This window comes from Sus scrofa, chromosome 15 (genome assembly GCF_000003025.6).
Source record: "Sus scrofa isolate TJ Tabasco breed Duroc chromosome 15, Sscrofa11.1, whole genome shotgun sequence".
Lineage (NCBI taxonomy): Eukaryota > Metazoa > Chordata > Mammalia > Artiodactyla > Suidae > Sus > Sus scrofa.
Window position 1 is genome coordinate 79,072,537 of NC_010457.5, and position 22,837 is coordinate 79,095,373.

The following is a 22,837-nucleotide window of genomic DNA, read 5'->3' on the forward strand; positions in this document are numbered from 1 at the left end:
GTCTTGGTGTGGCTCTGTCAGAAGCAAAAAGTTCAAGTTTACGACAAGCTCAGGACCTAAGCGAAGTAAGAACCAATAGGATTGAAAGGTGATTCATCGCTGACCTCCTGGTGGAGATGTAAGGGGACAGTCAGTGGTGTGGAATCACTAAACCGAGGCGTTCCCATTGAGGCTCAGCGGTAATGAACCCAACTGGTATCCATGAGGATGCGGGGTCCATCCCCGACCTTGTTCAGTAGGTTAAGGATCCAACAATGCCGTGAGCTGTGGTGCAGGTTGGAGAGGCGGCTCAGATCTGGTGTTGCTGTGGCTGTGGGGTAGGCTGTAGCTCCGATTCAACCCCTAGCTTGGGTTTGACCTAAAAAGACCAAAAAGAAGGAAGGAAGGGGAGGGAAGGGGGAGGAAAGGAGGAAAAGAAATGACTAAACTGAAAGAACTATCAATTTCTACATTATAACCAGGCAGAAAAACCCTAGGGGAAGAAATGCTTGTGTAGAAAAGCATAGCGCAAGTAAGAGGCAGGGGAAAGGAGGCAGGTGATGTGTATTCCAGGGGCTCGACCATCATCAGCTGTGTGACTCTGGCATGTCATGTCACCTGTGAGCTTTCATTTCTTCCACCTCTAAAACACAAGTTGAATCTGGTCACATATTTATTGTGTATTGTTTAGCAATGAACAAACCGATAAAAAAAAAAAAAAAAAAAAATCCCTGTTCCCCTGTAGCTTACCCTGAAAAGGAGGAGAAGGGATGAACTCAGTAGTTTCCAAAACCTTTAATCCTAACATTCTCTGGTCTAAATTCCTAACTGTGGGAATCAGAGTTTAAAACCGGGGGTGGGGGGGGGGGTTACCACCAAACCACCTGTAGTCTGGGAATGCACGCCTCTTTATGAATAATCGAGTTCAACAAACATTATAAAAGCAGTAAGACCAAAGCATTCATAGTCACGGTTCTACTAGGTTATTAAGACTTTTAAAAGACGAGGTTATTATCTATCCAGGAGATTATCTTCAAATGATAAGACAGATTTTGCCCGGGCCTTAGAGATGTTTAAGAGCCCAAAGAAATATATTTCCCCTAGAAATGATACACATCGAGATAGTGAATCTGACATATGAGTGTGGCATTTTCCTTTCATTAACAGAAACTGCCAAGCAAGTTCAAGAAGTTCTATGCGGAGTTTGAAAGTTTAATGGTAAGTGACAGTGGCTCCTTTATTCTGTTCACTGTCTGCATTAATCCAATTTCTGATGAGCTGAATTGAAGTTCTCATTTCAGAAATTTTATCTGTCCTTGTATGACTTTAAGAAGTTTATGATCCCATTTTAGTGCTGCTAAAACAAGCATGTCTGACTAATGAATGGCACCCTCAGGTACTAACTTAAGGAGGACTTATGTCCCACATAAGGTCAATTTGTGTAACTAAGAAAAGCTGTATAATAGGATCCTTTCCATCTACCACAGGCTGGCGAGGGCTTGGAAGCTCCGTTTTCCTTGGCTTGCCAAAATTATTCTTCCCCATTGGCTGGGAGGTGTTAACGGACAGGAGAAGGGTGAGGGGGACTTGGCAGCAGTGACGGGAGGGTTCCAGAGATGGCAAGGCCAGGACTGGCTGTGCAGGGCAGCCAGGAGAGAGAGCTGGGCTCCTGGGGAGGAGCAGGTGCTTCCAGAGGAAGGTGTCTAGGGTTTGGGGCTTGTTGTACATTTCCTGTGGGCTCTCAAAGGGAATCTCCCCCCTTGAGCCCTAGAGGCATAGCTCCCTTGCCACCAAGAAAGGAAACAAAAAAGTCAATCACTTTCATGTCATATGGGAAGTTGTTTTAAAACAAGAATTGGGGCGTTCCCATCATAACGCAGTGGAAACGAATCTGACTAGGATCCAGGAGGTGGCGGGTTCGATTCCTGGCCTCGCTCAGTGGGTTAAGGATCCAGCATTGCTGTGAGCTGTGGTGCAGGTCAAGGATGTGACTCGGATCCTGAACTGCTGTGGCTGTGGTGTAGACTGGCAGCTGTAGCTCCGACTGGACCCCTAGCCCAGAAACCTCCATATGTCACGGGTGTGGCCCTAAAAAGCAATAGATAAATAAATAAATAAATAAATAAATAAATAAATGATTTTCTTTGGTAGCTACGCTTGATGCAATACTACCTGATTGGAGAGTTCCCATTGTGGCACAGTGGAAACAAATCCAATTAGGAACCTTGAGATTTCAGGTTAGATTCCTGGCCTCCCTCAGTGGGTTAAGGATCCGGCATTGCTGTGGCTGTGGTGTAGGGGGCCAGCTACAGTTCCGATTCGACCCCTAGCCTGGGAACCTCCACATGCCACGGGGCGGCCCTAAAAAAAAAACCAAAAAAACAAAAAACAAACAAAAAAACTACCTGATTGGGAGATGACAAGGCTAGATGTGTCAGGAGGTAGAGGGAGTGGTGAAGGTGTCACCAGTCGTTAACCAGCATCTCTTTGTTTCTCTAAAGGATCCTTCAAGAAACCACAGGGCCTACAGGCTGACAGTAGCCAAGCTGGACCCTCCTCTCATCCCCTTCATGCCTTTGCTCATTAAAGGTAATTCCAAGGCAATGCACCGGCTGAGCCGGTGATGAGCATGTAACAGGAGCCTAATGAGATTGACCTCTTTGGGGGAGAGTGAGCCCATCTTTCCAACGCCATCTCCTCTCAGCCCTGGCGTTTCTGAAAGAGTTGGAAAGATTTGCAGGAGGAGCAGGGAACTGTGCGTGGTGTGGAAGACTTGAGAGTGACACAGAGGGTTAGTCTGGAAATTTTACCAAGCTCAGGTAAAGTGCTTTAGAAAGTTAAACACCTAACATAAAAGGAACTATTATCAGCTTTTTTCAACTGCAGTGTTATGCAAATCCTCCAGCATAATCTAATGGTGCTATTGTGGTTTCTTAGTATGACATATTTCTGTTAGTGATTAGAACGTGACTTTTATTTCTTTGCAGATATGACATTTACTCATGAGGGGAACAAGACGTTCATTGACAGTCTAGTAAACTTTGAAAAAATGGTACGTAGAGTATTATAACCTTAGCCGTGATGTTTTTTTTAAGATAAAATTTGCATTTGTACTAATAAAGGAAATAATTTCTATATATGCTGCCATGTTAAAAAGCTAGTTACACATAAAGGAGTTTTGAAATACTCAGTTCAAATTGGCTACCTGTTTTAGTCTGTCAGTTCTCTTTTGTGAACCTGAATAGTATGTGTGCCGCGGCTCACAGCAGCAGCTAGCTTTTATGCTGCCTGCTTCGTCCTCGGCTGCCTGTTACTAAAATGCACAATGTTCCGGAGTGACTTCCATGTTGTTGTTTTGTTGTAAGGTTTGTGCAGCTAGATTGCCCCAGGATGCCTTTGAAATGTTTATCCGCTGAGCCTGCCTTTAGCGCATGTAGGCAAAAGGCAACTCTACAGAGGATCTTTATTATGGAAAATTCATCTGAATGTGTATTGCTTATTCCAGTAAAGTTCGCCCAAGTTCAGAGCAGTAACTGGAAAATTTTCATGACCAAAAAAATTTTTTAAGTAACAGTTGTGTGGAACAGGTATTCAGTATTTTCCAGCCCCCCCCCTAAAAAAAGCTGTATTATCTGGCATTAGTTATTTTGTAGTTTATTATCTTCTGTGAAGCAATAAGGCAGGTCATGCCAGAGCCTTTTTTTAGCTACACATTGCATGTCAATGGAATGCTCCATTGTCTCCTAAATCCTCTGGCTGCAGCCTGCATGGATGAGTGTTATCTGTGTGGGTGAGCATGTGCCCAAGTTACCCTTTGCAGTGGTGAATGTGGTGCTGCAGGAAAAGCTCAGGACTTGGGAGTCCAGGAGACAGGAGGTTCAGTTCTCAGCTTCAGCACTTTGCAGCTGTCCCTTAAGTTTTGTGTCCGGTCAGTTTCCCCAACAGCAAATGGGGATTGTGGCTGTTGCATCTATCCCTGGAGATTAGTGGTGGGTCCAGATTATTTTTAAGTATTCCTGTAAGCTCTACAGCACTATAAGCATTCTTATCAGAGAACTGTTCTAATTGCTTCTTGAAGTCCACCCAGTATGTGCAACTCCAAGAGAATTCAAAATATCCCTCGGGGATCCTGTAAGGATCATACCACTCAACTTTGGGAATGAGCAGAGTGCAAAGCCCAGCCCGGTGAAGAAGTACAGCAAGTGTTTTAAGCTTCTTAGGAAATAGCACATGAGTCCACACTCCTCAAAGACACTCTATTCCGGAGGGCACACAGTTCTCAGCAGTCTTCCCTCCCACCCCACCCCCCACCCAAGGGCAGGGCAGTGTCTAACAATTCTGTGATCAAAGTAAAAACATTCTTTGCTCACACATTAGTACGGAGAATTAAACATATTTCCCTAATTACTCAAAAGGAAACTTGTTTTCCAGAAATGAAAGATTTAGCAAATAGGCAAAGAACCTTCCAGATCACTTAGGCAGAAATACAGCTTGAGGGGTGGCTAAGCCAACCATTTGACTATAAAATACACATGTGCACAGAGGCTTAGAAGCCAAGTTTCCTAAAGCGTTGACTGAGCTTTAGAACTTTTGATCATTAAAGTTAACTAAATAGAACAAACAAGAACAGCAAACATATCCATCAAGGAAGATGAGATTTGTTTCGGGGCGGTTTTTAGATCTTGGTGTCACATGCGTAACCTGCAAATGAAAAGTCGAGATCATATTCAATTAAGAGAGTTCCCCCTTGGGGAGTTCCCGTCATGGCGCAGTGGTTAACGAATCCGACTAGGAACCATGAGGCTGCGGATTCGCTCCCTGGCCTTGCTTAGTGAGTTAAGGATCTGGCATTGCCGGGAGCCGTGATGTGGGTCAAAGATGCGGCTCGGATCCGATCCCAAGTTGCTGTGGCTCTGGCGTAGGCAGGTGGCTACGGCTCCGATTCGACCCCTAGCCTGGGAACTTCCATATGCCACAGGAGTGGCTCAAGAAAAGACAAAAAGACCAAAAAAAAAAAGTTTCCCCTCCCCATTTCCATGCTTTATGTCTACAGCAGTGGGTTCTTACACGCCTGTCACTGAGGATGGGGGTCATTCACACCCTGTTCTGAGTCCACTATCACTTGAAAGCAACAGAATAGCTAAGACTGAATTTCAGCTGCAGTTGTGCACACCTAAGTTAACAACAGCTTAAGCAGGATAAGTTTATGCCTTTCTCACTTAAATGTCCAAGAGTGGTAGCTCTGGTACAGGAAGCAGACAAGGTTCCAGTCTTCTCCTCTCTTGTCTTTTCACCATCCATAGAGTCCAGGGTGGTGGACCAGCACCATGCCCACTCCAGCTAGAGAGAAGCAGGAAGGAAAAGAAAGACCTGCTTCTTCTAAGGATGTGACCTGGAATTGCACGGACCGCATAGCTCACGTTTTATTGGCCAGAAGAAACTTAGTCACTTGAAAAGAAAGAATATGTTAGAATATCCAGTCCTTATTCTGGATATCCATGTGCCCCCACTCAAAATTAGGGGGTAATTCTATTCCTATGAAAGAGTAGGGGGGAAGTGATAGAGAGAGAGTAGTGTTAGTTCTCTGCCTCAGCAATGATAAATGTTAACTTCATTTGGTAAATCATACCATGGGAAAGTTTAATTTTACAGTTGCCCTTCCATGTGTTAGATGTTCCTAGAAAATGAACTGGAATTTCAAAAAGATTTGAGTTTTTTAAACCTGGCTTTGACCAACTTGACACTTGTTGCCAACTTTCCACCCTTTTCTCCCCATAAACTAGCGCTGCCCCCGCCCCACCCAACACCACCACTACTACCCCTTACAACTCCCACTAGTGGCTGGTTACTGTGTTCTTGGGGAAGGTTGCATCTCTCTTCCTTTTCAGGCTAATGTCCATGCAGCTTCCCAGTCGTTCATCAGCAAGGCCAAGGTGGTGCGCAGAGCTGGCAGCCTCTGTGGGGCTGGTAGGCTGGATCCCCTGAGGGAGCCCCTGCCAGGGGCAGAAGTCACCAGGGTAGTCGGGAACACAGATGCCTTTTCTTGGTGGCAGTGTTGCCCAGTCACAGTGAACTACCATGCCAACCCTAAGTATTTTTATTTTGAACCTCTTCACCCTTGGGGTATGAAATGAGGATTAGAGAATTTGTTGCATATTGGTTTTCGGGATTTATGAGTATGAACAAAAGAGAATTCACACTCTGATCCTTATGCAAAAAAAAAAAAAAAAAGCAGACATTCTTTCATTTGGGAGGAACATAAAGGAGTATTCAAAAAAATGTTTGAATAAAGCCCTTTGTAGCTTTCTATGGCATACATGAATATTTATAACATTTAGGAGGTAGACTAGCAATGGATTAGAGGATAATATGCTGGCCGGCTGCCACTATCCCAGGCTGCATAAAGCATGCTGATAGCCACATTCGCTGCTGTTTTAAGAGGTTCGTTCTATTTCAGACATACCCATATTTAGGTGGACTTATTTATGAATATTATTTTACTACAGTCATTTTATTTGGAAAAAGAAGCCTGAGGCAAACTTCTATACTTCTGGAAACATTAACAGAAACTAATTCATAAAGGAAATGTGTTGAATCCTTATATTTTTCTATCACGAATCATGCTGTTACATAATCAGCAACAGTATGTTTTCTATCACCAATAAATAATATTACAAGATTCATGGACTTATATCAAGTTATGGAAAAAGGAATCTCCAGGTAAAAATCTAAGTATTCAAAATCTACCCAATTCCCAGACCTTTCCAACATAATAGAAATCTACAAGAAGACTTTGAAAGGCTACTTTTTTAAATAGAATACATGAACTAGGCTAAATGCAGATTTTTCCAAGGGGTATGTTTCAAAGCAATTAAATATGTGTAGAGTATCTAGGCAAAGAATTTTTCTGGGAGATACAGAGAAATCCAAAGAGCAGTCCTTGGCTTTTAGGAGATTATATGCAGTTGAGAAGATAAACACATGATTTATTAAAAATCAGCAAAAGATATAAAAACTGTTCACAACAGTAATAAAAGATGTCAAAATAGAGAAAAAACAGTCTTTTCAATAAGTGATATTGGGAAAGCTGGGCAGCTGCATGTAAATCAATGAAGTTAGAACATTCCCTCATACCATACACAAAAATATATTCAAAATGGCTTAAAGATTTAAATAGGGAGTTCCTGTCGTGGCACAGTGGTTAACAAATCCGACTAGGAACCATGAGGTTTTGGGTTCGGTCCCTGCCCTTGCTCAGTGGGTTAATGATCTGGCGTTGCCGTGAGCTGTGGTGTAGGTTGCAGACGTGGCTTGGATCCCGCATTGCTGTGGTTCTGGTGTAGGCCGGTGGCTACAGCTCCGATTTGACCCCTAGCCTGGGAACCTCCATGTGCTGCAGGAGCGGCCCAAGAAATAGCAAAAAGACCAAAAAAAAAAGATTTAAATAGAAGACATGACACCACAAAACTTCTGGAAGAGAACATAGGCAAAACATTATCTGACATAAGACATACCAGTGTTTTCTTAGGTTGGTCTCTCAAGGCAAAAGAAATAAAAGGAAAAATAAACAAATGGACTTAATCAAACTTAAAGGCTTTTGCACAGCAAAGGAAACCACAAAAAAAAACAAAGAGACAACCTATGGAATGAGAGAAAATATTTTCAAATGATGCCACTGACAAGAGATTAATCTCCAAATAAACACCTCAAACAACTCAATAACAGCAACAACAACAAAAAAATGATCAAAAAATGGACAGAAGACCTAAACATTACTCCAGAGACACACAGATGACCAAAAGGCACATGAAAAGATGCTCAGCATCACTAATTATTAGAGAAATGCAAAACAACAGTGATGTACCACCTCACAGCAGTCAGAATGGCCATCATTAAAAAGTCTACAGATACTCAAAAAGACAAAAAAAAAAAAAAAAAGGAGTTCCCATCGTGGCGCAGTGGTTAATGAATCCGACTTAGGAACCATGAGGTTTTGGGTTCGATCCCTGCCCTTGCTCAGTGGGTTAACGATCCGGCGTTGCCATGAGCTGTGGTGAAGGTCACAGATGCGGCTCAGAGCTTTGGCTCTGGCGTAGGCTGGTGGCTGCAGCTCCGATTCGACCCCTAGCCTGTGAACCTCCATATGCCTCAGGAGCGGCCCAAGAAATGGCAAAAAGACAAAAAAAAAGTCTACAGATACTAAACATTGAAGAGGGTGTGGGGAAAACAGAACCCTTCTTACACTGTTGGTAAGAATGTAAATTGATGCAGCCGCTATGGAAAAGAGTATGGAGATTCCTTAAAAACACTAAAAATAGAACTATTATATGATCCAGCAATCCCATTCCTGCAAGAAAGATGAAAGCTCTAATTCAAAAAGATACATGCACCCCAATGTTCACAGCAGCAGTATTTACAATGGCCAAGACATGGAAGCAATTTAAATGTCGATCAGGAGTTCCCGTCGTGGCACAGTGGTTAACGAATCCGACTAGGAACCATGAGGTTGCGGGTTCGGTCCCTGCCCTTGCTCAGTGGGTTAACGATCCGGCGTTGCCGTGAGCTGTGGTGTAGGTTGCAGACGCGGCTCGGATACTGCGTTGCTGTGGCTCTGGCGTAGGCCAGTGGCTACAGCTCCGATTAGACCCCTAGCCTGGGAACCTCCAATGCCGCGGGAGCGGCCCAAAGAAATAGCAAAAAGACAAAAAAAAAAAAAAAAATGTCGATCAACAGATGAATGGATAGACAGATATAGACATATATATATAGATGTATATATATATCTAATGGAATATATATATATACTCTAATAGCACATCTAATATATATCCTATATATTAGGAATATTACTCGGCCATTAAAAAGAATAGAATAATGCCATTTGCCATAACATGGATGGATATAGATTATCATACTCAGTGAAGTCAGACAAATGTTATATCATTTATATGTGGAATCTAAAAAATAGTACAAATGAACTTTTTCACAAAACAGAAATAGACAGACATAGAAAACAAACTTATGGTTACCAAAGTGTAAGAGAAGGGATAAATTGGAAGTTTGGGATTAACAGATGCATACTACCACATATAAAACAGACCACAAAGATTTACTGTATGGCTCAAGGAACTATATTCAACACCCTATAATAAACTATTATGGAAAGAATCAATAGGAGTTCCTGTCGTGGCACAGTGGAAACAAATCCAACTAGGAACCATGAGGTTGCAGGTTTGATCCTTGGCCTTGCTCAGTGGGTTAAGGATCCAGCGTTGCCATGAGCTATGGTGTAGGTCGCAGATGTGGCTCGGATCTGGCATTGCTATGATGTAGGCCAGCTACAGCTCTGATTAGACCCCTAGCCTGGGACCCTCCATATGCCATGGGTACAGCCCTAAAAAGACAAAAGACCAAAAAAAATAAAATAAAATATATATATATATATATATATATATATAAAAGTATATATATACACACACATAACCAAGTCACTTTGCTCTATACGTGAAACTAGTGTGATATTATAAATCAACTATACTTCAGTTTTTTTTTTTAATGTCAAAAAGCAAAAATGCGAAGAGTGGTAACTGCCTAAAGCTGTATCAAGGGAAAATTAAACCATGTTAAATACAGTATAATTAAATCCAGACTGGTCGCCTGAGCACCCGTTCAGCCTCATCTCATACTTCATCTTCTCTGCACTCAGTCCAAGCTGTTAAAACCAGCCTTCTTTCTTTTCCTTCCTGCCCCAGGGCCTTTGCACTGGCTGTTACTCCTCCAGTCTTCACCTGTCTGGCTCTTTCACATCATTCAGGTCTCCACTCATGTGTCCCCTTCTCTGAGTGGTCTTCCCTGACCACCCTTTAAACATTCTTCTACCTTCCATACCTTGCCAGACAGCTGGCTCTCAATAGGTAACCTTGCCCTGATAGCTGGTTTCACATTCTAAGATGATCTTTATTGCCTCTTAATTGCCTCTCTCCTCTACTAGAATGTTAAGTGTCCTAGACCAGGAATCTTACCTATTAGGTTCACTGATATTTCTCCAGCACCCAAAAAGGTATCTGGCACATCATAAGTTGGAAAGATATATTTGTTGAAGAGAAGAATAATCCAATCATATTCTAGTGTTAGATTTAGTAAGATAGAAGAGTCCACTAAAGCATTTCAAAGGAGTTCATGTAACAAAGTTTATCCAAAAGTATTTTCTATTTTTTTAGAGAATCTGATTAAGCAGAATTTCCCAAGCATTTCGCATTACTGATACCTCATGCAGCTCAGCGGCTCCCTTAGCCTTCTGTTCCTCACTGGACATTATTCTGCTGCCCCTCCTCCCTGTGGTACTAACCACATTAGTCCTTCAGTGTCCTTCCCTGAGTGCAAAGATGCTCAATACTCTGTGTGTACCTGTACAGGCACCTGAGCTGCCACGTCCCACAGCCATTGTGTGTACAACACACCATGAACACCATGCCTGTTACATGCTTCTGTCTGCATGTCACACACCTCTTAGATATTAAGAACCCACAGCTATGGGACAGGAGTTGGTTCTTCCTCAAGAATACACAGAGTGAAGGCCGGCTCAGCTTCTGGACCATTTTATCTTTTATCTCTGGTCCTTTCCATGCACTTAATTCCACTTGGTGACTGTCATGGGCACCACAATATTTACAGGTGAGAGACATCTATTTCTAGATCTGGTTGTGGGGGGAAAAAAAAAAACTCTTGTCCCAAATATAGGAGGGTCTGAGTGAAATAATCAGTGTGAATGTGGTTTTACCCATGCTAAGCAAAGACTAGTTGACTGAGATATTTGACAAGGATATAGATGGGGGAGAGTTAACGCAGTAGGGGCAGATGGAGAAAAAGCAACCTGGCACACATTACAATAAGGAGGGCAAAGATCTCAAGGAACAACAGAAGGAAAGACAAAAACCATAGAGGGCAGGCGTTTAAAAGACACCTGGGAGTTCCTGTTGTGGTGCAGTGGAAACGAATCCAACTAGTATCCATGAGGATGGGGGTTTGATCCCTGGCCTCACTCAATAGGTTGGGGATCTGGTGTTGCTGTGAGCTGTGGTGTAGGTTGCAGACTCGGCTTGGATCCCTCATTGCTGTGGCTGTGGCATAGGCCGGCAGCTATGGCTCAGATTTGACCCCTAGCCTGGGAACCTCCATATGCCACCCGTGCAGCCCTAAAATGGAAAGAAATAAAAAAATAAAAAAAAAATAAAAAAAAATTAAAAAAAAAAAAAGGCCTGACATCCAAGTTCTCAAGGGACTCACAGCAGCGAGGCAGCATGGCCTCAGAAGGGGAAGGCTGGAGTTCCCGTCATGGCACAGCAGAAGCAAATCCAACTAGGAACCATGAAGTTGCAGGTTCGATCCCTGGCCTCGCTCAGTGGGTGAAGGCGTTTCCATGAGCTGTGGTGTAGGCGGGCAGCTACAGCTCCAATTAGACCCCTAGCCTGGGAACCTCCATATGCCATAGGTGTGGCCCTAAAATGACAAAAAAAAAAAAAAAAAAAAAAAAAGGGAAGGCTGTTCTGGCAGCTAGCTGTGAGTGGGAGGTGCTACTGCCTGGAGGGCCCGCTAGTCTCAACTTGAGAAACAGACAAAGTCTGCTCCTCTTCAGGGACAGGAGGGCTAAGGGAGCTTGGACCTGGCAGAAGAGTCAGTATAGAGCTGGCCAGATAAGCAGTGGCTGGCTGGTGAGGCCTGGTGGGTCAAGGACCATCTGGACAGGCATGCAGAGGGAACATGGCCAGCCCACCCCGAGGGCTAAGACCCAGTCTGGGAAGAGGCCCCTCTGACACCTCACTAGATTCAAGGGGAATTACCTGGATCTGAACTTGAGGGAGATCTGTGTTAAGGACCAAAAACCTCAGGGCCTCTCAACTGGGCCAGGCTCAGCTGGGGACAATCTGGTTGCTCCCTCCTCTGGACAGCATCTTTGTAGTGGTCACGCTGCAGCTTAAGCCCCAGGAAGGACATCTGCTCCAGAGTCGCTCTGTTTTCAGCTTGATAAATAACTACCCGAGGGTAGTTACCGAGTCCTTTGCTTGCTACTTCATTTTTCCTTTCTGACCTTCCTCCGGGGTGAGCTCATGTCCTGAGGGAAATTCCCCAGCTTTCAGTTGGGTCCATCTCTCATCCCTATAGATGAGGAATTGTGTAACCATATTAATTCTAGCAAATAATCTCCGAGGACCCGGACTTAGAATTAGCCCCAAGAATAGGCATGATGTGGGACATCTAGGATGTGGATTCCCAAGGGGAAGCCTGGCATTCTAACTGCACACCGCTTTCTTAGCATCCTCGAGGCTGATGAGCTGACCTTGGGTGATGCTTCCCAGCAGGGGGTGGGGCTCTACCAGTCAGGTCAGGTGTGGAGAGGGACTCACACTGCCCACCTGCACTGACTCAGGTGCCTTCTAAAGGAGCATGTTCTCCTCACTTTGCCCCTGAATTACAAATAAGCTCGTGGCTAATGGGAGTATGCATAACCTCAGGTTTGCTGAGGCAGGAAAAAAAAAAGACAAGAAGCTCTGCTTTGGAGTCATCAGGCATTTTCCCACTGGCCCGGGCATTGTAGGAAATTGCCTGGCCTGCTCTGGGCAAGCCAACCTGCTCTGGCAGGACCTTGAAACCTAGGGTATAATTTTTGGCTTCATCCCTGCTGTGGCAATTGAATAATGAAGCCTAAATCTTTTAACCTTAGTTTCAGCCAACTTTCACTGAGAACAGCAATGAATAAATAGTCATCTGCTGGGGCGGGGGTGAGACACGTGAGGCTTAAGCCTGCAGAAGGATATAGAAAGACTAACGAGATGTGTCATGGAGATAAATGCAAAGTCTTCCACTTTGGTCCAAGAAACCAACTGCACATCTAAGGAGAAGAAAGCTCCATGAAGCAGGCTGAGAGGTTTCATTCACAATTAGTCTAGATGTCAGCAATGTGACTTTTTAAAAATTGTGAACTTTGATGGGTTAGGAGCATCATCTAGACCAAGGAAGGAAAACAGCACTCCTTCTGCACTCTGTGATTTGCTCAGTGTAGGGCACCGCACTGGAGCCTGTCCAGAAGAGACCCAAAACTTAGGAGAAATTGTTGAAACTCGGGAATATTAGGCTGAACCAGAAAAGACTTGGGGTGAAGAGATGTCCATGGTCGTTATCCTCAAGTATTTCGAGAACTGTCCTGTTAAAAAGGAATTAAATGGGTGTGTTGTGGCTCCAGGGCTCAGAACTAGGTAAATGGGTGAAAAGCAAAGGGGGAAAAACTTTGACTCAAAATGATTCATTCCTAATAGTCATGAATGTCTGAAAATGCAAAGGGGAGTTCCCGTCATGGCGCAGTGGCTAACGAATCCGACTAGGAACCATGAGGTTGCAGGTTCGATCCCTGCCCTTGCTCAGTGGGTTAACTATCCGGCATTGCCCTGAGCTGTGGTGTAGGTTGCAGACGTGGCTCGGATCCCGCATTGCTGTGGCTCTAGCGTAGGCTGGTGGCTACAGCTCCGATTGGACCCCTAGCCTGGGAACCTCCATATGCTGCAGGAGCAGCCCAAGAAATGGCAAAAAGACCAAAAAAAAAAAAAAAATGCAAAGGGTTGTCCTTAATAAATTCCTCCTTGCTACATGCATTCAGTGGGGAGCCAGCATTTCTAGGCAGGTTTTATTGGCAGCATCCTGCCCCTGGAGACAGGTGACAGAGGGTACTTCTGAAGTCTTCTTCCACAACCCCAGGAAAGCACCTTGTAGCTATTAGTAGCATGTTAAATACTGTGTGTGAGAGTGGGTGCACAAGTGGGCGGGGTTAAAATATCAGGTTAAGCCTTCTCTGGCCTTGTGAAAGCGTTTTGTAACTCTGCACTGAGCAACAGTGCTAGTGGGGTTCAGGTGCTATTACTGGGGGTTTACATGTTACAGCACTATCGTGCAGCCATCACAAAGCAAAAGAATGGACCTCGTTGCAAAGCCAGATTTGGATTTCAAAGTTAAGCTGAAGTTACCTTTGAGTACAATTAAAAGGGATACGTCAAAATTAAAACCATTGTTAAAATTAATCAAAGATTTTAAAAGGTAGAATGAACTCCAGAGCTGGAAATTACTGATTTAAACAATTGTTCTCACATTTTAAACTACATAATGAGCTAAAAAATTATGAAGCCTCAGAGTATAGTTGTAAAGAGTAGTCTAAAACCAAAGTCAGAATGAAATGTTTTAGCTTTCAAAACTAAAAAGCAGAACAATTACTCCCTACAAAATGGTATAGGAAGAGGTTTCTGACCCCTGCTAATTGTTTTATTATTCTTCAGAGGGGCAAACTGGCAGCATTCCCCAGGGTTTTCAGTAATTACACTCCATTCAATATCTGAAGAATTACAATAATTCTACATGGAATATACTTGTGCCTTCGGATGCAAAGCCTTTGGAGAAGTGAAAAAACAACTTAAAGTAAATTAGCAGGAAAATTATCGTAGCTACTGTTTATTTCAGGGCTCCATATATCAGAGGCTAATTATACATTGTATGTTACATTTTCTTGGAGGTATTTGTAATATATTTCTCATGCTGATCAGCGGACGTGCTGGTTTTCAGGATCCTTTATGAAAGTGAAGTTCAGACTTTTCCGATTGCCTCTTTGTGTATGAGAAATTATCCAGTGCAGACGTTTGTCACTTTGTGTGTGCCAGAGTCCTCAAAGCAACTGCATTCAGCAAGGTCTTATGAATGCTCACCTGTATGCATTTGTAAAGCTTCAAGTCTTCTATGAAATTTTTTTCCTGCCAAATAAGTGGATATTTTTAATACCACACCAGCTTTCTCAAAGTCATTTTTCTATATTTTGGCAAGCCAGGGGTCCATGAATGAAGAAAGCAAGGACTAGGATCAAATAGCCACTGAGAGATTAGAAAGTCTCTCTTCCTGGCTGGAGCCTTAGCAATTTTTTGCTAGTGTTACAATTAATCTGCTATCTCTGGGGGACCACCCTGAGAGCAAAAGTACCCTGAGACATTACCCAGAGACCTTTAAAATACCATGAGCAAGAAATGTACATGGTGACTAAGACATGGTGCTTTAGTCTCACTGTTTTTCCTTCATGCTTTTTTTTTTTTTTTCCTGTCCTTTTAAGGCTGCACCTGCGGCATACAGAGGTTCCCAGGCTAGGGGTTGAATCAGAGCTATAGCTTCCAGCCTATACCACAGCCACAGCAACACCAGATCCAAGCCACATCTGCGACCTACACCACAGCTCACGGCAAAGCCAGATCCTTAACCCACTGAGCGAGGCCAGGGATCCAACCTGCAACCTCATGGTTCCTAGTCAGATTCGTTTCCACTGCTCCACAACAGGAACTCCCCCTCCATGCTTCTGTCCTTCATTTCTTTCCTCCCCTCTCTTTTGTTGTTTTCAACTGAGTGAAGTTCAAAAGGTTTCCTTATAAATGTTTATGTCAACCCAAACTTAAATTGAGGATCACTTAATGACAAAATTAACCAAGGTTCAATAAATTATGCTCCATCCATATCACCAAATACCTACTAGTTTTTAAAGGATTTTTATTTTTGTCTTTTCTAGGGCCACACCAACATCATGTGGAGGTTCCCAAGCTAGGGATCTAATCAGAGCAGTAGCTGCCGGCCTACACCACAGCTCACCGGATCCTTAACCCACTGAGTGAGGCCAGGGATTGAACCCTCAGCCTCATGGTTCCTAGTCAGATTCGTTTCTGCTGCGCCATGGTGGGAACTCCATGTTTTTAAAAGGTTTTAAAATGCAAATAGCATGAAAAAGAGTCATAATGCCATGTGAAAAGATTCCAATTGAAAAAAATATATGACTTACTCCATGAAGCAACATTCTATGATTTTTAACATTTTTTTAAGTTTTTTTGAAGTATAGTTAATACAATGTTGTGAAAATTTCTGCTGCACGGCAAAGTGATTCAGTTATACATATATACACATACATTCTTTTTCAGATTCCTTTCCCATATAGATAATCACAGAATTTTGGGTAGAGTTCCCTGTGCCATCCAGCAGGTCCTCATTACCTAATCATTCCATAAACTACAGTGTGCATGTGCTAATTCTGATTTTCTAAAATATGCATGATAGTGGGGGTTTTTTGTTGTTTTTTATTTCTTTTTAGGGCCGTACCTGCAGCATATGGAAGTTCCCAGGCTAGGAGTCGGTCAAATCAGAGCTGTAATTGCCAGCCTACACTACAACCACAGCAACGCAGGATCCAAGCCGTGTCTGTGACCTACACCACAGCTCACGGCAACACTGCATCCTTAACCCTCTGAGCAAGGCCAGGGATCGAACCCACATCCTCATGGTTACTGGTCAGGTTTGTTACCGCTGAGCCATGATGGGAATACCCCATGTTAGTGTTATAATCAGAAAGGACTGAGAATGGAGAAGGAAGGGAATCAACTAAGGCTAACATTAAAACACAGACTTTTGCTGGAAAATGAGAAAGGTTAGCAATGCTAGTACAGGAAAATGTAGATAGGAAGTTCCTGTGTGGTTCAGCCGTAAGGAACCCGACTAGTGCCTGTGAGGATGCAGGTTCAATTTCTGGCCTCGCCCATAGAGTTAAGGATCTGGCATTGCCCTGAGCTGTGGTATAGGTCACAGACATGGCTTGGATCCTGAGTTGCTGTGGCTGTGGTGTAGCCCCGCAACTGCAGTTCCGACTCGACCCCTAGCCTGAGAACTTCCGTATGCCACTAGTACGGCCCTAAAAAGCAAAAAAAAAAAAAAAAAAAAAAAAGACGAAGAGGAAAAAGAAAAACAGAAAGAAGAAAAATGTAGACAGAATTATCTTGACTATGATCATTTTGTCAATATCTCGTTACTGAGTCTATTTACTGTGAGAAACTTATCAGGCTAACCCTTGTCCAAACCTAAAATAGTTACAAATTCTGTTCTACAAGTTCACAATGACCTCAATGGTAAAAATTAGTCCTGAAGAATAAAGTAGTTTTAGGAATGACAGCCTGCTTTTTATGTCCTGAAGAATTAGACTAGAGTTAGGTTGTTAGTATTCCTTGCCTGAAAAAATGCCTTGTGTGTTGGGGGTGGGGGGGAGGGGGATGACAGAGGGTGCTTCTTTCAAGTAGCACTACAGCAACCAGTTGCCTCCAGATAATCAACAGCTCAGAACCAGCTGTTTTTTCATAGTCCCAAGTATTGCCGAAATAAATAATGGTTTTTCTTTTTTTGGATTCTATACTAAGCTTACCTGCATTTCAGTTTTTCTTTTTTCTTTCTTTTTAGCGCATGATTGCAAATACTGCCAGAACGGTGAGATACTGCAGGAGCCAGCCTTTCAGTAAGTTAAATGCTGCTGCAGTATGGATCTTGGTGACTAAGTCCTTTTAAATGAGGCTACTGAGACATTCTAGAAGTCTGGACAGTATCTGATTGTGTCAGACACTTTGGATCGTGAATTCATGGGACAGGGGCCTTGAGTTGAAAGATTTTCCAGTAAAACCAGAAAACAAAACATTGGAATATCATTTTATGAATGAACTTATAGAGATTCATTTGCTCTTTCCAGAATGGCTAGAGACAGCTAAGGCACCACTGCCAACAAATCTCACTTCTACCCAGCTCTCTTTATGACTCACTGCTGCATGTTAAGAAACTCACATCAACTCTTGATGACTCATTCTGTCGTTTATAAAGTGGGAAAGATAATATTTATTGTCTCCTGGGGTGTTGCAAGAATGCATTAATGTGTATAATAAGCACATTTGTTAAAAAAAAAAAAAAGGGCTCATAGCAGGAATTTGTGTTATATTTCTAGTATTTCTAAGTGAATCAGGGTGCTCTTCTTAAATCTGGACATAGAGCACAACAACTGGTATAAACAACGCTTTAATATAAAACTGTCACTAATGATAAATAGCAAGTTGAAACTGTTGTGGGTTAAGTTGCCTCATAACACCAGATCATCGAGCCAGGCAGTTGCTCCTGTCTCCTCTGGGCTGGGGCCTTGGGTGGGGGTTGGAGCTCTGGCTCCCTCAAGCTGGCCTGGGAGTGAGAAGGTGGCCCCTGTGAAGTTTTTTGCTAACCTCATTCTATGAGTCACTTGAAGTCATTAGGCTCATTAACTTTACATGACAATTTGACATGGACATGACTGCAAGGCTGCCAGGACCATCCCTTCCAATAAACCTACTGCTCAGAGACAAGAAAAGGATCTCGTTTTATTAATCAGAGCTGTCTTTGCTCTCCTTAGCATAGGACTGGCCCAAAGTGAGGGTTTGCTACCACAGGATACCAGAACTGCTAAACATTCTTTTTTTTTTTTTTTTTTTTTAACCTTAAGGAACCTTTTATAAGGGCGGGGGGGACTCTAGGAAAAAGTCTTGACTTGGGAAGCAAGTTTAAAGAGTTGATTCAGGGAGTTCCCTTTGTGGCTCAGCAGGTTAAAAATCCAGCTAGTATCCATGAGAATGTGGGTTCAATTCCTGGCCTCAATCAGTGGGTTAAGGATCCAGTGTCACCAAGAGCTGTGGCGTAGGTCACAGATGTGGCTCAGATCTGGTGTTGCTGTGGCTGTGGTGTAGGCCAGCAGCTGTAGCTCCAATTTGACCCCTGGCCTGGGAACTTCCATATGCTGCAGGTGCAGCCCTAAAAAGACAAAAAAAAAAAAAAAGTTTATTAAATGACTGTGCCTCTTCTTCCTTCCAAAATGAGAACAGCCTTGCACATCAACCATTCTTATGTAGATTCTCCTAGAATTAAAGTGTCTTCAATCTCTTCATCTAGTAATTTACCATATGTATAGAGACATGGTCATAAAGCAGTTATACAAGTGAATATGAGGATACATAAGTGATTCCAGTCTAAAACAAGGGTCTATATTCTAGAATTCATGGCCCTTCAAAAGGGGTCTAGGAAATTTCTGAAATTAAATGCAAAATGCTGTGTGCCTAAGAAAGTTCAAAGCCTTGAGAAGGTTCTCCACGAGGTCCAAGGACCCAAGAAGAAATTGAGTTAGAATATGTTTTGTTCCATAAACTTCTTTGAAAGTAAATCCTACATTCTCCTACATCTTCTCCTAGAGACGTGGGGGGAAATTAAATATATATATACATAAATTTGCACTGCATTTGTTGAAGTTATCAGTAACTGCTGGTAAACAACAGCTGCTCAGCTCTGAAGTCAACAGTCTATAGATAAAGCTATAGGAATAGATTCATAAACATTGTGGGAATATGTACAATGTAATTACAGTATATTGTACATGTAGAGTACACTGCCAGTGACAAGCGAGGAAATTAAACACTATGGTATTATTTATATGCGATAATTATACTGATGAGTTTCTTCTTAGAGCAAGTGAGGGCCTTTGTATCTTCTCTCTGCTTTTCTGTGTTCAGACCTGCAGCACTCCCCTTCACCCCTCATGCAGATGGCATTCTAATTGTCTTTGGGAGTGGTGTGTGGATCTAAGAACAGATGGGCTGCAGAAGGTGGTGTGCTGTGGTGCAGAGAACCCTGGTCCAGAGTCCAGGCTGGCTTGGCCACTCCCAGTGACCCACCCTGGGGATCCACGGGGCAGAGGCAGCCCATGGTCCACAGCAGAGATGCTGGGTCTAAACAGAGCATTTTTTTCCTTTTTATGTTGAAATAGTGTCACCATTAAAAAATGGAAGAATTCCTGGGGAAGAAATCCAGATTTCTCATTTCTCTAGAAAAACAGGAAGATCCGACAATTCAGGGTGCGGACCCCGCATCGCATCAGCACGAAGGAACCAAGTAGTCCCTTCTGAAGGGAACTGTGTTTCCAGCTCACCCCTGTCAGACAGCCTTCCTTATTCACGTCTGTTCCCAGAGTAGGGATCTGGGCATTTGATCCTTCTTTCAGCCTGGTTTTAGGGAAACTGGTTAACTTCAGTTAGTTCTGTTGCTCACGTGCTTTAGGGAATGGATGAGAATAGAATGGTAATTGGGATTTCTGAACCTACAGCATCAGAGAATCAAAGTTCTGACAGAAGACATGACTTCAGCCCCTGAACTGATTTTTTTTTCTTAATATGGACAGTCTCTAAGAACACACCATCTGTGTAGCAGGGCTATCTATACATTGTATGCAAATATCAAGGGGAATCAGACTTACTAGACTCACTGGCTTGCTTCAGTTCAGCCCAGGTGTTAAGTGCTTTTGTTAGGAGCTAATGAAAACTATGTCTTTTTGCCATTAGTCCTCATCTGGATCAAAGGGAGTAGAGATCAGAGTGTGGAATGTAGGTGGGATGGCAGGGGAAACAACTTTAATGTAGCACCAGGGGCTGTCAGGCTGTGCTTTCGCTTTTATTTGGTGCTTTTTTTTTTTTTTTTTAAATATGCAATGCAAAGGAAGATGATCAAAATAGGTATTCTGGGGAAGAAAGGGTGGGAGGGAGGAGATGGAACATCCAAGCAGAAACATTTCAGTGAATATGATATGTTGAAATGTGTGGCTGGAACCCAGGAACCCATGATCAATATAATAAGTTGGAGAAAATAAAGCTGTATCTTGTACACATATATTATGCAACACCAATTCTGCCCTTTTCTCTTTGAACAGATCCTGATGCAGCTCAAGCTAACAAGAACCATCAGGATGTCCGGAGTTATGTACGGCAATTAAATGTGATTGACAACCAGAGAACTTTATCACAGATGTCACACAGATTAGAGCCTCGTCGACCATAGATATTTAAAGTGCCCAGAACAACAGTTTGCCTCCAGTCCACAATCTTTCAAAAATGCCATTTATGCTACCACTGACTGTATTGTCCCTAGAGAATTCTGTAAAACAAGCAAAAATCCATCCTGAGACATCTCAGGGCTACATTCAGCTTACCAGCACCATGAAAAGAGAAGAAATTTCTTTGACTTGCATACAGCTTGCACACTGTAGCTTAGAAATCCCCAGTTTGTAGTCACCCCAGTTTATTTCCAATTGTGCCATCTTTTTAGCTAAGACATAAGACCAACATGAAGAGTTTGGTAGAATTATCATTGTCAAGAGACGTATCAAGCTCCTGACATTTTTTTCTAGGAATGTTTACAGGATGAGATGTGCTATAAATGGTATTTATGTGGCTACATCAGTGGTGGTGTAGTTTCCTAATTTTTAACTCAATATCTTGATTTGAGCATGGGTTTTTTGGAAGGTGTTGAGAAATCCATGTAAATCCAAATTAGAGGCTATATTCTTCCATCTTCATAGTCTTACCTTTGAAGGAATTGTACCTGACCACATTGCTATAAAACATTATGGCTATTTATGTAACTTAGGGAGGACTGGTCTGTAATTTCTGAATGACATATAGAAAAACATTTATGTTTACAATTTAACTTTTTAAAACTTACACATCAGGATTACATACAGAGGAATTCCACTTCAAGGTTCTTAAAATTGCCAGCATTAAGATTTAAAAAATGACATTTCAAAAGAGCACAACATGCACAAAACATTTTTCAAAATTAAAGTATTTTCCTGGGCATTAAAAAACCTTTACTATTGGCTAATTATTGTTACTGATTTAAAAAAAACACATATTTTCTGGACTCAAATGTTATTACAAATATCTTAATTTTCAACAATTGTTTTGCACTTTCAAATAGATTGTAAATAGTTCATTCAAGCAATGGTATAGAGTTATTTATTTGCTATATAATAGATATTGTGCCAAATAATTACTTTTTATTTATTTTATTTAGTATGTAATTTTGGAGTACATTTTTTCCTGTTTTCACAATTAGGCTACATTTAATGTGTAGGAATTGTATGTATGTATATCTTCTGTAAATACCAGCTAGTATCTTCATTAAATATAATTATGACAAGAAAAGATGGGTTGTTGTCAATTCCTATAATATGGGAGAGAGACTCATTTGTTTTGGAGGGGTCCTGGATTTTTTCTTTTTTAATTGAAATAAAGATCACATACTATAAAATCTTACTACATACTATACTTTTTAAAAGTATACAGTTTGGTGATTTTTAGTATATTCACATATTCACAAGGTTGTTCAGCCATCATAACTATCTAATTCCAGATCCCTCATCCTTTAAAGAAACTCCATACCCATTAGCAGCCACTCATTTTCCTCTCCTACTTGTCTCTGTTAACTACTAATTTGCCTTCTGTCTCTATGGATTTACCTATTCCAGACATTTCATACAAATGGAATTATAACAACATGGAGCCTTTTGTGTCTGGTTTCTTTCACTTAGAATCATGTTTTCAAGGTTCATCCGCATTATGGCAGTATCAGTACTTCATTCCTTTCTATAGCTGAATAATATTCTATTATTAACATATTATTCACATGTTGTTTGCCCATTTACCAATTGATGGACACTCAGCTAGTTGCCACTTTTCAGCTATTAAGGATCTGCTGTTGTGAAGAGCACAGGATTTTAGAACTGCCTGTTATGAGTCCTATCCCATTTCTCAATGATTTGAGTGCTTGATATACTAGCTGATAAAGAGATTTCCAAAACTAATTTCATGATGCATGATCTGTTTTTTAAAGTCATCATTTACCAGAGTGTGTTCCAGGCTCTACTAGTCTCAGAAGTGCACAAACTGTTCCTCCTGAAACACACACAATTGTAAAGCAAAACACAAAACCAAGATGATATCTTCCAAAAATTCGGGGCATAATATACCCCATTCTTAGAAATGGTTGCCAGTATTCGTCAACATATTAAAGTCTCTGAGAAGTGCTGCTGTAATCCCTTTTAACATTCCACAGTTGAAGCCTACTTTGAGAAACGCTTAAGCAGCCAAATGTCTGTGTTCATTTATATGATAACAGGTCAAAGTCCTCAGGT

General features: G+C 42.1%; 1 protein-coding gene across 1 annotated transcript in view; it reads left to right on the forward strand.

Annotated features, from left to right (window-relative positions):
* The window catches only part of RAPGEF4 (Rap guanine nucleotide exchange factor 4), a 321,221-nt gene extending 299,267 nt beyond the window's left edge, over positions 1–21,954 (forward strand). Inside the window, 5 exon segments of the mRNA XM_021075197.1 lie at positions 1,147–1,197; positions 2,481–2,568; positions 2,967–3,031; positions 17,272–17,326; positions 20,576–21,954. Of these exon segments, the coding sequence (XP_020930856.1) occupies positions 1,147–1,197; positions 2,481–2,568; positions 2,967–3,031; positions 17,272–17,326; positions 20,576–20,703 (387 nt within the window). The 3' untranslated portion in view covers positions 20,704–21,954.